Raw genomic sequence first — 12,887 nt, 5'->3', positions numbered from 1 at the left:
CCTACCGCATGGAAACAGGCCCTTCAGCCCAACAGGTCCACACTGATCCTCACAGCATCCCACCCTGACCCATCCCCGAACACTACGGGCAATTTAGCATGGCCAACCCAACGATCTCCAGTTTAAGGATGCAAAAGATTCCATGCAAATTGGCTGCTGCACTTGCTACATTAGAACAGTGACTATACTCAGTGAAATCCTTTTTGAAGAGTGTTCTGGACCACTGAGATCAAGAAGGATCCTTTATAAATGCATGTCCTCATTTCTTCGGATAATTGGACAAGCAGTGGTGACATTTCAGAAAGTGACAGTGGAGACCGTAGTCTTCACCAAAATATTTGGAAAGTGAAGTGTTGATATTAATCTCACATCTTCCATCACTTGGATCGAGGACTGAAATGCATTAGCTTTTATTTTGATGAACCAATTAGATTCATCTTATGCTATTCAATCCTTCAACTGAACAGAACAGATGGCCTGGACCACAGGCTTCTCCTTAGCTGCTGTCAGTGTTATTCCTGATGACATGAACTGTGCTTTTTGTGGGTTAGGCAAGAGGCTAACGCAGGCCCAGCGATGCAGCCTCATGAAATTTGAAGACCTAGATTTCAGAAAAACACACCACCTGTGTTCCTTCTCTGGGGAAGTTTTGTCTTCTTTCCAAGCAGTTGTTTTAAAATGAAGACATTAAAAAAAAGAAAACCTCCAGTGTATATATTTTTCAGCATTATATGTAATGATTAAAATTACACCTGGTTTTGCAACAGTACAATACATGAATTACACCCTTGAAACACAATAGTAGCTCTTCTTTCATTCAAAAATACAAAGTGGATACGCACAGAATAAAATGATTTTACTGGATTCCTTCTTGCAGTTCAGTAGCAGGGACAATTATTGAACAATGGATGCAATCTGATGAGTTATGGGCAATTATAACAGAAGGATTGCAAGGCAGAAGGCTATCAGTGGGACTCCTCTCCTTTCACTCAGTGCATTGAAACATGCAGCATTTTGACTGAACTTGTGCCAGCCACCACCAAAATGTAAAAATTGTAATTATCAACCAAGTTAACAATAACCAAAATAACCTTTGTAAAATAAGTAACATACCTACCAGTCACGAGAAGTACAAAAACACAGCTATATAATGGAAACAGTTAGAATACCTCTAATTTGCTTATGCTCCCCAATCTCCACTCATAATAGCTGAATAAATCACATTGTACTGAAATGTATTGGTTTCTTCAGCCGTTCGCCTGGAGCTGGCCAGAAGCCAGTAAATGGGAGCATTTGTTATGTTACTTTCCCCAGAAATAAATCTGGCAATAGAAATGGAATGTAGAAAACATACTGCAGCTGTTTGGGCGCATTTGGGGGAAAAAAAAAGTTATAGCAAAGCCCAGATGGCTGCATATAATAAACCAGGAAAGTATAGATAAAGTAATGATCAAAATGCCTACAAATGGTTCCTTACAAGAACAAGCATTTTTAAAGGCAGCACGTGTTTTGAATTTTAAAAAAACGTGAAAATTCATCCTATCTATTGGAAATGTGTTTCCAATTTTGCAGAGAATTTCTCAGTAGAATGATAGGTAAGTTCCCCCAGAGTTATCTCCAGGAACGTACCATGCCCTTGCAATGGATCGTTACACGCTTCATTTCGCTTTTTAATGCCACAATTACAGAGTGCAGAATCTCTTTTATACGAGCTAGAACTATCATTTACTATCAAAAAAATTCAAAGGTGCTTCATAGAGACAAAGGGAAAAATCATTTCCAAGCCATTAACACTGTGATAATTAAAGAGGATTTTAAGGGAGGAATGAGAAGGGTTTAAGGAGTTAAACCTGAGGAATGGGGCATAGAGAGCGAAGGTAAAGCACAGGGAATGGAAGTGGAGGAGGGGTGGATTGTCAAGGAGCAGATCAGAGGACTGCAAAAATTCAGAGGAGTATTGAAGGAGGCTAAAACAAAGGAGGATAATGTTGCAATGAAATTTAAACACTTGGATGAGAACTATAAATTCAAGCAGTTGGACAGTAATGACGGCAGAAGAGAGACGCAAATGGAACTTGATGCAGGATAAAAGTGTGTGCATTTTAGATGAACTTAAGGGGGGGGGGGAAAGGGGTTGCAGGTTGAGTGCTATGTGGTTACGAATAGTTAAATACCAATTTTTACAGAACAAATATTCTGCATGTTATCTAGACAGTGTCCTTAGTCTAAAGAACATTAATTTTATGCCATGTTTTTGTAATTTAACAAGTTTTTTTTTCCAAAAGGTGGAGAAGTTGAGTGACGAACACCAGAGAATAGCGTGAGGATCACTGAAGGTTCTGATGCCAATAGAAAAGACAGAGATGTATTTACGCATTTTTTTAAACAAATCAACCTGTTTAAGCATGTTATTACATACCCCTGGAGTAGGTGAGACTTGAACCCAAGTTTCTGAGATATGGACACTAACGGCGCAGTCCTTCCTCAATGGTGATGAGGAAGAATATACACAAAAAGATCACAGTTCGAAGTGCAACAGATTAATAGGTGGTGTACAGGTATATGGTGAAGGAAATTGCTGAGAGGTAATGAAGGTATAGAGCATAGCAATGCAGAGATTTAAAGACAAGCATCAGAATACCATTAGACCATAAAATATAGGAGTAGAATTAGGTCACTGGGCCCAAAGAGTCTGCTTGGCACCCTTACTAATTAAAAGCCTATCTGTCTTACATACACTCAAATGACCTGGCCTCTAGAGCCCTCTGTGACAATGAGTTCCATGTAGATTAAAATTTAATGTGTTGCAGACAAACAGCCAATGTGTGCCAGTGAGGATGGTAACAGGATAGCAATGAAGGCAATTATAAAGTGTGCAAAAATTAGTTATAAACTAGCTACAAAACTGAACAAAACGCAGCACAAAAATCTGTTTCACGGTGGTTTTATTGTTCATAAACTGCAGAAGGAAGTGCAAATTTTAGATCAATTGCTTCAGTAAATAATAAGACCACAAGATACAGGAGTGGAGGTAAGGCCATTCGGTCCATCAAGTCCACTCCGCCATTTAAATCATGGCTGATGGGCATTTCAACTCCACTTCCTGCACTCTCCCCATAGGCCTTGATTCCTTCTGAAATCAAGAATTTGTCGATCTCTGCCTTGACGGCATCCAACGTCCCGGCCTCCACTGCACTCTGTGGCAATGAATTCCACAAGACCACCACACTCTGGCTGAAGAAATGTCGTCTCATTTCAGTTTTAAATTTACCCCCTCTAATTTTAAGGCTGCGCCCACAGGTCCTAGTCTCCCCACCTAACAGAAACAACTTCCCAGTGTCCACCCCTTCTAAACCATACATTATCTTGTAAGTTTCTATTAGATCTCCCCTCAACCTTCTAAACTCTAATGAGTACAATCCCAGGATCCTTAGCTGTTCATCATACGCTAAACCTACCATTCCAGGGATCATCCGTGTGAATCTCTGCTGGACATGCTCCTGGGCTAGTATGTCCTTCCTGAGGTGTGGGGCCCAAAATTGGACACAGTATTGTAAATGGGGCCTAATTAGGGCTTTATTACGCCTCAGAAGCACATTGCTGCTTTTATATTCCAACCCTCTTGAGATAAACGACAACATTACATTCACTTTCTTAATTACAGGCTCTACCTGCAAGTTAACCTTTAGAGAATCCTAGACCAACACTCCCTGATCCCTTTGTACTTCTGCTTTGCGAATTTTCCCACCATTTAAAAAACAGTCCATGCCTGTTTTCTCTTTTCCAAAGTGCAAAACCTCACATTTACTCAGTTGTCCAGGAAATGGACTAAACTGTCTAAATCTTTCTGCAGCTTCCCCATCTCTTCAGTACTACCTGCCTGTCCACCTATCTTTGTATCATCGGCAAGCTTCGCCAGAATGCCTCCAGTCCCTTCATCCAGATCATTAACGTATAAGGTGAACAGATGCGGCCCCAACACTGAACCCTGCGGGCCACCAATAATCATCAGTTTCAAGATTTGCTTGAGCACTGCATGTCAGATTCAATATAAATATACTTGTAAATCAGCCTACATTAAAATATCTTTGCTATCACAACACACTTTAGTCAAAGTAAACATCTTACCTACGAGGATCATGAACTTCCACTGCAAACTTCTTTTCACGGAAGTACAGATTTTCAAGCTGTTTCCACTGGAATATCTGAGAATACAAGAAATTGAGTAGGCATGAGGTGGAAAACTACACCTAGCTAGTGAATAAAAAGGAACCCTGCATGGTTCGGGTCAGAAAGGGTGCAGCTTTCAAAATATGAGAAATGCAGTCCTAAAACAGAACTGACAACGTTGCTCCAGCTCTGTATTCAAAACTGTGTTACCATAAAGATTGAACTTTTACCATAACCTCCTTTTCCCAATTACTACCATCTTCCCTTTTAATGTGATTTGTTGTCAATGCACTTTGCCAACTCACTCTTTCATGGATAATAGTTCCCATTTAAAATCGACGTGCATTCTGCTCACTGAGTTCAGTTGCTTTATGTGATTAATCTTTACATAAACCGATATGGATACTTTAGAAGTTTTAAGCTGAACTTTCTGTTGAAGGGATACAAAACTTCCAACCTAGCACCTTAATAAACACGAAGCAAAACTACAGGTCACATTTAAAGACTTTTCTTCTCTTCTGGACGCAGTAGTTACCCAAAACTTCCTGATAGGAACTGTTGACAGTAAAATTGAAAACACACCACTGTCTACTTTAAAAGGTCTATGGCACCACAGACATTAATAAAGGCTTATTTGCTCTCGCAAATCAACTCACCAGTTATTGAAGGTGAAACATAACATACACTTTCACGCGCTTATTTTTCATAAAGCGCCGAGGAACCATTTGCTGCCTGTGCTAAAACGTAGAAACCTTCTTCATGCTGCATCTTTAGCCCGGTTCCAGCTTCCCCCAAGTGAGTTCCTTCGCACATTTACTCCTCCCACCGACGATTCATGTCAACATCGTCATTTTTTTAAAATATGAAGTTACCTCCCAGAATCCACCTCCTTCCAACTATTTCGCATGAAATCAACACGGGGGAAGGAATTCGCCAGAGATTATATTCGTTTTTGCAAGCATTTCAAAAACACACAATCTGAGGCTTTAACAGGCAAAATGCCAGTTACAGCACAGTGAGAAAGTCATTGACACAGCTAAAAATTAACAGAATACTCGGCTCATATTGGAATTCCTTTCCTTGTTGAATGCTTGTATTCAAAAAATTCTTACTTGAGGCACTTTCAAGAGGTGTCATTTCAAGTCAGCTGTCTGTAGGAAAACTGGCCAAACTGGTTCTTCAGGATGTTTGGCAGAACACACAGTTTAATTATTACTTTCTTTAGCAACTTTGCGGCAATGTCAATATGCCTACTGTTCCTTTGTTATGGGGCAACTAGTTTCATTGGCAAATTGAGTCGGAATTGCTGGAACATGTCTCGTCAAACGAATGGGAAAACTTACACACATTTAACCTTCTGATTAGAATCAAGTTTCATTTGAAAGTTTTTTTAAAAAAGTCATAAATTCGAACAACACGTTTCTGTCATAACAACGTGTAGAGCTGCATGAACACAGCAGGCCAAGCAGCATCAGAGGAGCAGGAAGCCTGACGTTTCTATTGCACTTGTATACAATAGCTTTGCAGCATATTTCTACACAAATGTGTACTTTGGTCATGAAGCTCTCTGGTATGTGCTTTTCCAGCATGGAAGATATTGTCAACCTGCAGCTGACTATCACACATCAGCTGAATGCTCCCAGCCCTTAGCCCACTGGAGACATGGTGACAAGTGGGACAAACAGAATGCTGGAGAAACTCAGGTCTGGCAGCGTCTGTGGAGAGAGAAACAGAGCTAATATTTAGAATCCAGTATGACTTCAAGTTTTTAAGAAGAGTCATCATACAGAACTCGAAACATTAATTCTGATTCTCAGATCCACATTCGCCGCCACAGCTGCCGAGTTTCTCCAGCATTGTGTTTGTTCCAAATTTCCAGCATCCCGAGTGTTTTGTTTTTATGAGGGGGGATAGGGTTATCATCAGGGGGGAAGGCAGCATTAGGAAACTGAGCAGCATGGACAGCTGGCCACAATACGCTGTACCCACCAAATTTACCATGCAACAGGAGGGGTGCCATTGTGTTTCAAGGGATCCACTTGGTCGCTTTCAAATGGTGCTCCATGGTCCACGTAACAGTCCCCACCCTAGCCACAAAAGAACCAGTCCGGCTTTAAAAATCTCTGACTTCTGCCTTCATGCCTATGCTACCCCTAAGGAAACACACATGGTTTCTGATGCTGCTGAGCTGCCAGCCCTTTCGATTGGGCTGTCATTTTCAAATTGGCTGCCTGTGAATTGGGCTGGAAAAATGTTAATGCAGAGTCTTGCCGGATTCTAATGTTGGTCCTGACAGTGGGCTTCACCAAAAGAAGTCAGCCTATCAAACCCAGACAAACAAACAAACAAACAATCAATCTTGGCATAAATTGACACAACTGAAGTGGACAAACGCCGGAGAGGGTGCATAAGGGCAAATCTAGAACTTAAGCACATATTGTGTCATTGGGTGGCTCCGTGGTTAGCATTGTCTCTCAGTGGCAGTGACCCACGTTCGATTCCAGCCTTAGGTTACAGTCTGCATGGAGTTTGCATCACTGCACAAGTTTCAATTGAGTGCTCTGGTTTCTTCCCTCAGTCCTAAGATGTGCTGTTTAAGTGGACTGACTGTGCTAAGTTTCCCCATGGTGTCCAGGAACGTGTTTGGTTGATATGGGATCACGGGAATAGGGTGGGATGCTCTTCAGAGGGTTGGGATAGTCTCAAAGAGCCAAAAGGCCTCTATCTGCACTGCGGGCCTTCTATGATTCTAATGTATCAACATACACCACCAACAGAATTCCTGAAGCTTTGACAAGCCACAACCACTTTCCAAGATCCGCTTCTGGGACATCTAGAGTTGAGTGGAAAAACTCAAACCCTGGTGACAAGGCTCTCTTAAAACCTAGTTCTAGTCTATAGTCAAGCATTTAAGGTATTTTATGGCCATGAATCCATATTTGCCCCATTCTTTCCTCCCAAGATAGTCTGTGCTTTATAATTTCATGTAAAATTACAACATGCCAGTAGGTGAGTCAGTCAGCAATCCTGAAAAATATTTTTTTTTAGTAACAGATGTACCTCTTGAATGGTGGCAAACCATTCACAGCTCCAGTTGGGACATTTTCCAATATCTAGAGCATCAAGCTTAATATGAGAGAGACGGTCATCTAAAGTAGACGAAATCTGTTCTAAACTCAAATGCGGTACATCTGCAAAAAAGGTCACAATGTTCAAGCATCATGACAGTAAAATTTCCAGGAACAGTTGTAGAGTTGACAATTCCATATACCATAATTAAGTGGTACAGTCAGCAGGTACAGGGGAAAGGTTTTTAGAGCTGTTTGGCTTTCTGAGACCTGTTCAAACCAGCTCACTGTTATAAATCTAATCATGTGATATCATCCTGACCTTGATTCAGTGGTGGGGTAGCAGTGGGGAGCTGGAGGAACATGGCAAGCCAGGCAGCAGAGGAGCAGGAAAGGTGACGTTTCGTGTTGGGGCCTGTTCCTCTGATGATGCTTGGCCTGCAGTGTTTCTCCAGCTTACACCGTGTTATCTCTGACTCCAGCATCGGCAGTTCGTACTATCTTTCAGTGGTGGGTTGACTGTCTGAATCAGAAATTCAATGCCTCATCATATATTCTAGCCTGAAACTTTCACTAATGTACCAAGGAAATGTAGCATTGTTGGAAATGTCATATTTTCACCCGAGATACTCGATTGGTCATTCTGCCCCATCCAGTGAATGAATAAAGGCATATAATCTTAACCAGATGAGAGGATAGCTTAGCTAGTGTCCTCAATCATTATCACAGATTATCTCATCTAATTCCCTGTTTGTGGGAGTTTGCCATATATGTATATTGATTCCATGTTTTCCTCCAATAAAACGCTAAAATATCTAACTGATTGTGAAATAGTTGGAGACATAGTGTGGCTGAGAAAAACAGATAAGTACAAGTTCTTCCTTTTTGGATTTCTAGGTCTTATTCTGACAGATTCAAGCTTTCTATAATTATCAGTAAGCAATGCTTCATACACGTGCATTGTTTACACAATGCAGAGCCATTTTAAACACCTAGATCATCTGAAATTACATTTTTGAAGAACATAAATCATTTTGTTCAATTTTAAATGAGTAAAATTATTAGATTTTAAGAAGCATCGTGGTCAATATTTTCAGTTACTTTTTGTTTCACAAGGGAGCTTATTTTGATTTTGTCAGTTTCAATTCCTATCATTAATGATTTTTTAAACTTATGATGTAAATTGGTTTGAGCATTATACGTTTAAGGTAATTAAATATGTCCTTGTGTGTTTCATTTACATTCCTGAAATACCAATACTTAAAGTAAATGCTGCCATTTTAACATTCACTGACTGAATTGTTAAAACCAAAATGAGAAGTACACAATTACTGCATCTAAGCAATCCTTTTCACACATAAAGCAAATTAATTAAGTGGCTTCATAATCTTTCTTTAATAAAACAATTGGGGAGGGATGTAAAAATTTGTGAAAGTTAAGTGAGAGTACTATTTTTGCTAGGTTCCCTAGATTGGTGTCACGTACCCACAGATACAGAAAAAATTCTCAGCACTCAACCTCAAAACCAACTATGAGTCAAGTCTGAGACAATCGCCCTCAAGCACAGTCATTATCACAGATCTTCGTCATAACTGCTCCCCTGATAAAGATAAGAAACCTGCAGAACAGGTATAAGTCTGGATTTTAGAGTAGTTGTGAAACCAAAACCATGAAATAGAAGCTTTTCTAATTAAAAGAATAAAAGTTATTAAATGAAAACCAAGTATCACAAAAGATGTTAACCTCTAATAGGTGCTTACATTATCACCGCTCCTAGTTAATGGAATTTCAGGTATTTTTGCATTAGTCACTCCGTTAGCAACAGCAAATTAACACTGATCAGAAAAGCTGAATGCTGAAGGAATGATCCACAAACATTAAAAGGGTTGGTGTGTATATTTCGGAATGATCAATGTAATATTAGGAATCAGCCTCTACTTTGTGGTAAGCACTCTTACTGAAATTGAAAAGTGATGGATACAATCACCATTCCAGACACTTCAGCATCCAATCTATGCAGTACTGAGAGATGAAGTGTTACAACAATGGACCAAGATGTCACGCTCATGTAAAAGATCCCTTACACTATGTGCAAAAGGGACAGTCATGTTCCCCTGGCATCCTATCTTATTTATCTACTATTAAAACAGCTGATCAAGTCATTTAACACCTGAGGAAACCTTGCCGTGCATAAAGTGCCACTGTAATCGTGACAAACATGGAAAATATTGAGGCATCCCAACATTGTGAACGATATTACACAAATGCAAGCTGTCTGTTTATATCTGTTGTACTGCAGTAGCATTTCAACTAGCAGTCAACTATCTTTTGAAATGAAGACAGATTTTCACATCTAAATGACTGCACTCAAAACCACAGTTACGAAAAGGATTCCTCAGGATTTGGTTTGATTTATTGTAGTCACACGTACCTAAACACAGTAAAAAGCTTTGTTTTCCAAGCAGTATAGGCAGATTATAGCTAACAAGAAAATACAGATCAGAGCGAGGCATACAAGGTTATTGCTGCATAGGAGGTAATAATTTTTACAGGCTTAGAATTTAGGTTTAAACATGTGGAATTGTTCTGAGAAACGTGAGAATAGGATCTGCTGTAAAGAGCTTGCAAAGTGTTGCCCAGCATAGGTGCCATCTTGAAATCTAAACTGGGCTGGGTTTCAAGAAGATAACAAAGTGTGGAGCTGGATGAACATAGCAGGCCAAGCAGCATCTCAGGAGCACAAAAGTTGACGTTTCAGGTCTAGACCTTCATCAGAGAGGGGGATGGGGAGAGGGTTCTGGAATAAATAGGGAGAGAGGGGGGAGGCGGACTGAAGATGGAGAGAAAAGAAGGTAGGTGGAGAAGAGAGTACAGGTGGGGAGGTAGGGAGGGGGATAGGTCAGTCTAGGGAAGATGGACAGGTCAAGGAGGCGGGATGAGGTTAGTAGGTGGGAAATGGAGGTGCGGTTTGAGATGGGAGGAAGGGATGGGTGAGAGGAAGAACAGGTTAGGGAAGCAGAGATAGGCTGGGCTGGTTTTGGGATGCAGTGGGGGGAGGGAATGAGCTGGGCTGGTTGTGTGATGCAGTGGGGGAAGGGGAGATTTTGAAGCTTGTGAAGTCCACATTGATACCATTGGGCTGCAAGGTTCCCAAGCAGAATATGAGTTGCTGTTCCTGCACTCTTCGGGCGGCATCCTTGTGGTACTGCAGGAGGCCCATGATGGACATGTCATCTGAAGAATGGGAGGGGGAGTTAAAGAAGGCTTGACAGCCACATCTCAGTTTGAATGCATTATTCAATGACTTTTTGAAAAAAAACCTCAAATTGTTTTTCAAAATTCTATCTACCATAATGGCAATCCTGTTCAAAACAAAAAACTCAGAGACAGGTCAAAGCACTAAATAAGAATTACAAAGTGCAAATAAGACTCAGCAGCATGCACTTGTCTATGGGTGTGGAACAGCCTGGGGGCCTGGACTGCCAGAGTTTATGTATCACAGGTACCTTAAGGTTGAAGGTTGTATCTGCTCATTGTGGCATATGGCCAGAAATGCAATTTCCAATGCAAATGCTTTTGTTTGTTAATCAAAGTCTGTCCTTAAATTGTTAGCTCTAATATTTCTGTGAACCATATAAATTCCTGTTCTACTACACAAGAATACTGGGTCACCTACACAGTATAGAACTTCAAGAAATTTAATTCGCCTTCACCCGCCCAATCAAATTTCTTTCTTGTATAGACTAACAGAAAAAATAATTCCCATTAGCTTCTTTTCCCCTTGCCCTACCTTTCACGGTCTCCCAAATCTACCAGTTCTCAGAGAACTGCAGTCTTGTACTGCTAACAGTTGAAAGATCACTGTCTCTCTAAGAGACAGGAAATGAGATGGAGAGTGGCATAGGTTGCAGGTCAGGTAGAGAGGTACAATGGCAGTAAGTCATCTTTAGCTGGTATGGGGGAAGAAAGAGGTGGCCATATCGCTGATGGGCAGAGGGCACCACCTTTTAAGAGAGACATCTGCTCACCTTCTACTAATTCGAGCATATTGAGGGGGAATTAATTTGGCATTTTTCGGCCTCAGTAAGTCGAAGGGGATGAAGCCCTGTGTGTCTTACTAACACTTCCACAGTCTCTCCCACCCTCCCTAAACGTGTCTAACTCAAAACTGACTGAACAAAAATTATTCCTTTTGTTCACGCCATAAACTCTACACTTAGCTGCTGACACTGTCTTAACACTCAGTTTATCTTGAATTTCAGTACTAAACCTGACATGTTTGTCATCAATATTGAGATTGTCAATGTTGACTTTTATACCCTCACCTCAATACTAATTCCCCCAACATTATTTCACCAATCAGCATCCACACTAAATAATTTGAATTTCTCCATAACACTGTGATCCAGAGACAATAACAGTGAGATGGAATGATAACCGCGGCCCAGAATGGAGAAAAAATTTGTTTGAACAAGTAACATTAATAGGTTACGTAAAGTATATCTTTATAAAAACTGTAGAGCTTTTGTTCATAAGGTGACATGTCTGGAAGCTTTATATTGTTATTTCTAAAAGCTATTAAAAAGTAAGTTGGCAATTAAAGCCATTTTGAAGGCATAGGAAAAACAGCAGAAATCCATGCAAACCCACATATGCGAACACAGGGTGGAGCTGGAGGAACACAGCAGGCCAGGCAGCAGGAAAGCTGAAGTTTAGGGTCGGGACCCTTCTTCAGAAAATGGGTCCCGACCTGAAATGTGAGCTTTCCTGCTCCTCTGATACCCCCTGGCCTGCTGTGTTTCTCCAACTCCACACTGTTATCTCAGACTCCAGCGTCAGCAGTTCTTGCTACTCCACATAAGCCAACATTTTTTTCATGAAATATGATCATTCCTAAATTTCAAATCAGTGGTTGTTATCAATGTCACAAATTATGTTAAACGTGCTTAAGTAACTAACAAACATTACTTTTAATTAGTATATTTCATGCATAACATTTGAAATAATTTACCCAGTTATGGTCTTTGTAACACTTTAATAGATAAAAGTTAGTTTAGTGGGAGCTCAATACTTTTATTATGTACAATGGTGAATTCTTCAAGTAAATAACTCATTTTTTAAAAAATTGGAATATAGTTGCCATTTGTTTAGAAAATTCAGTTTCCCAAACTGAAATATAACAAAGCTAAATTTTAACCCTGGGTAGAACACACGACGGCATTCACAAAGCAAAATGGAAGACAACAGGAGAGATAATGGGAACTGCAGATGCTGGAGAATCCGAGATAACAAAGTATGGAGCTGGATGAACACAGCAGGCCAAGCAGCATTCTCAGGAGCACAAAAGCTGACATTTCAGGCCTAGACCCTTCATCAGAAAAGGAGAATGGGGAGAGAGTTCTCAAATAAATAAGGAGAGAGGGGGAGGCAGATCAAAGGTAGATAGAGGAGAAGATAGGTGGAAAGGAGCTCCACACTTTGTTATCATGGAGGACAAGAGGATACAGTTAAAGTTTAGATGCTAATTAATGTACAAGTTTTTAAAATAGAAGTACACAGATGTTTCAAACATTGAACTGAACTTGAAACTAAAATATATAATTTAGCAAATGAAGATTTGTTTAGGTGACAAGAACTTCCATTATAAAA

General features: G+C 40.3%; 1 protein-coding gene across 3 annotated transcripts in view; it reads right to left on the bottom strand.

The window, feature by feature from the left end:
• The window catches only part of LOC125460326 (FERM domain-containing protein 4B-like), a 325,635-nt gene that overhangs the window by 32,065 nt on the left and 280,683 nt on the right, over positions 1-12,887 (bottom strand). For all 3 annotated transcript variants that reach the window (XM_048547693.2, XM_048547691.2, XM_048547692.2), the window contains exon 12: positions 4,129-4,205. In XM_048547693.2, the coding sequence (XP_048403650.2) occupies positions 4,129-4,205 (77 nt within the window). The remainder of the gene's footprint in view (positions 1-4,128; positions 4,206-12,887) is intronic.

This window comes from Stegostoma tigrinum, chromosome 11, assembly GCF_030684315.1.
Source record: "Stegostoma tigrinum isolate sSteTig4 chromosome 11, sSteTig4.hap1, whole genome shotgun sequence".
NCBI lineage: Eukaryota > Metazoa > Chordata > Chondrichthyes > Orectolobiformes > Stegostomatidae > Stegostoma > Stegostoma tigrinum.
The sequence above is the reverse complement of the archived record's forward strand: the minus strand, read 5'-3'. Positions and strand labels throughout refer to the sequence as shown.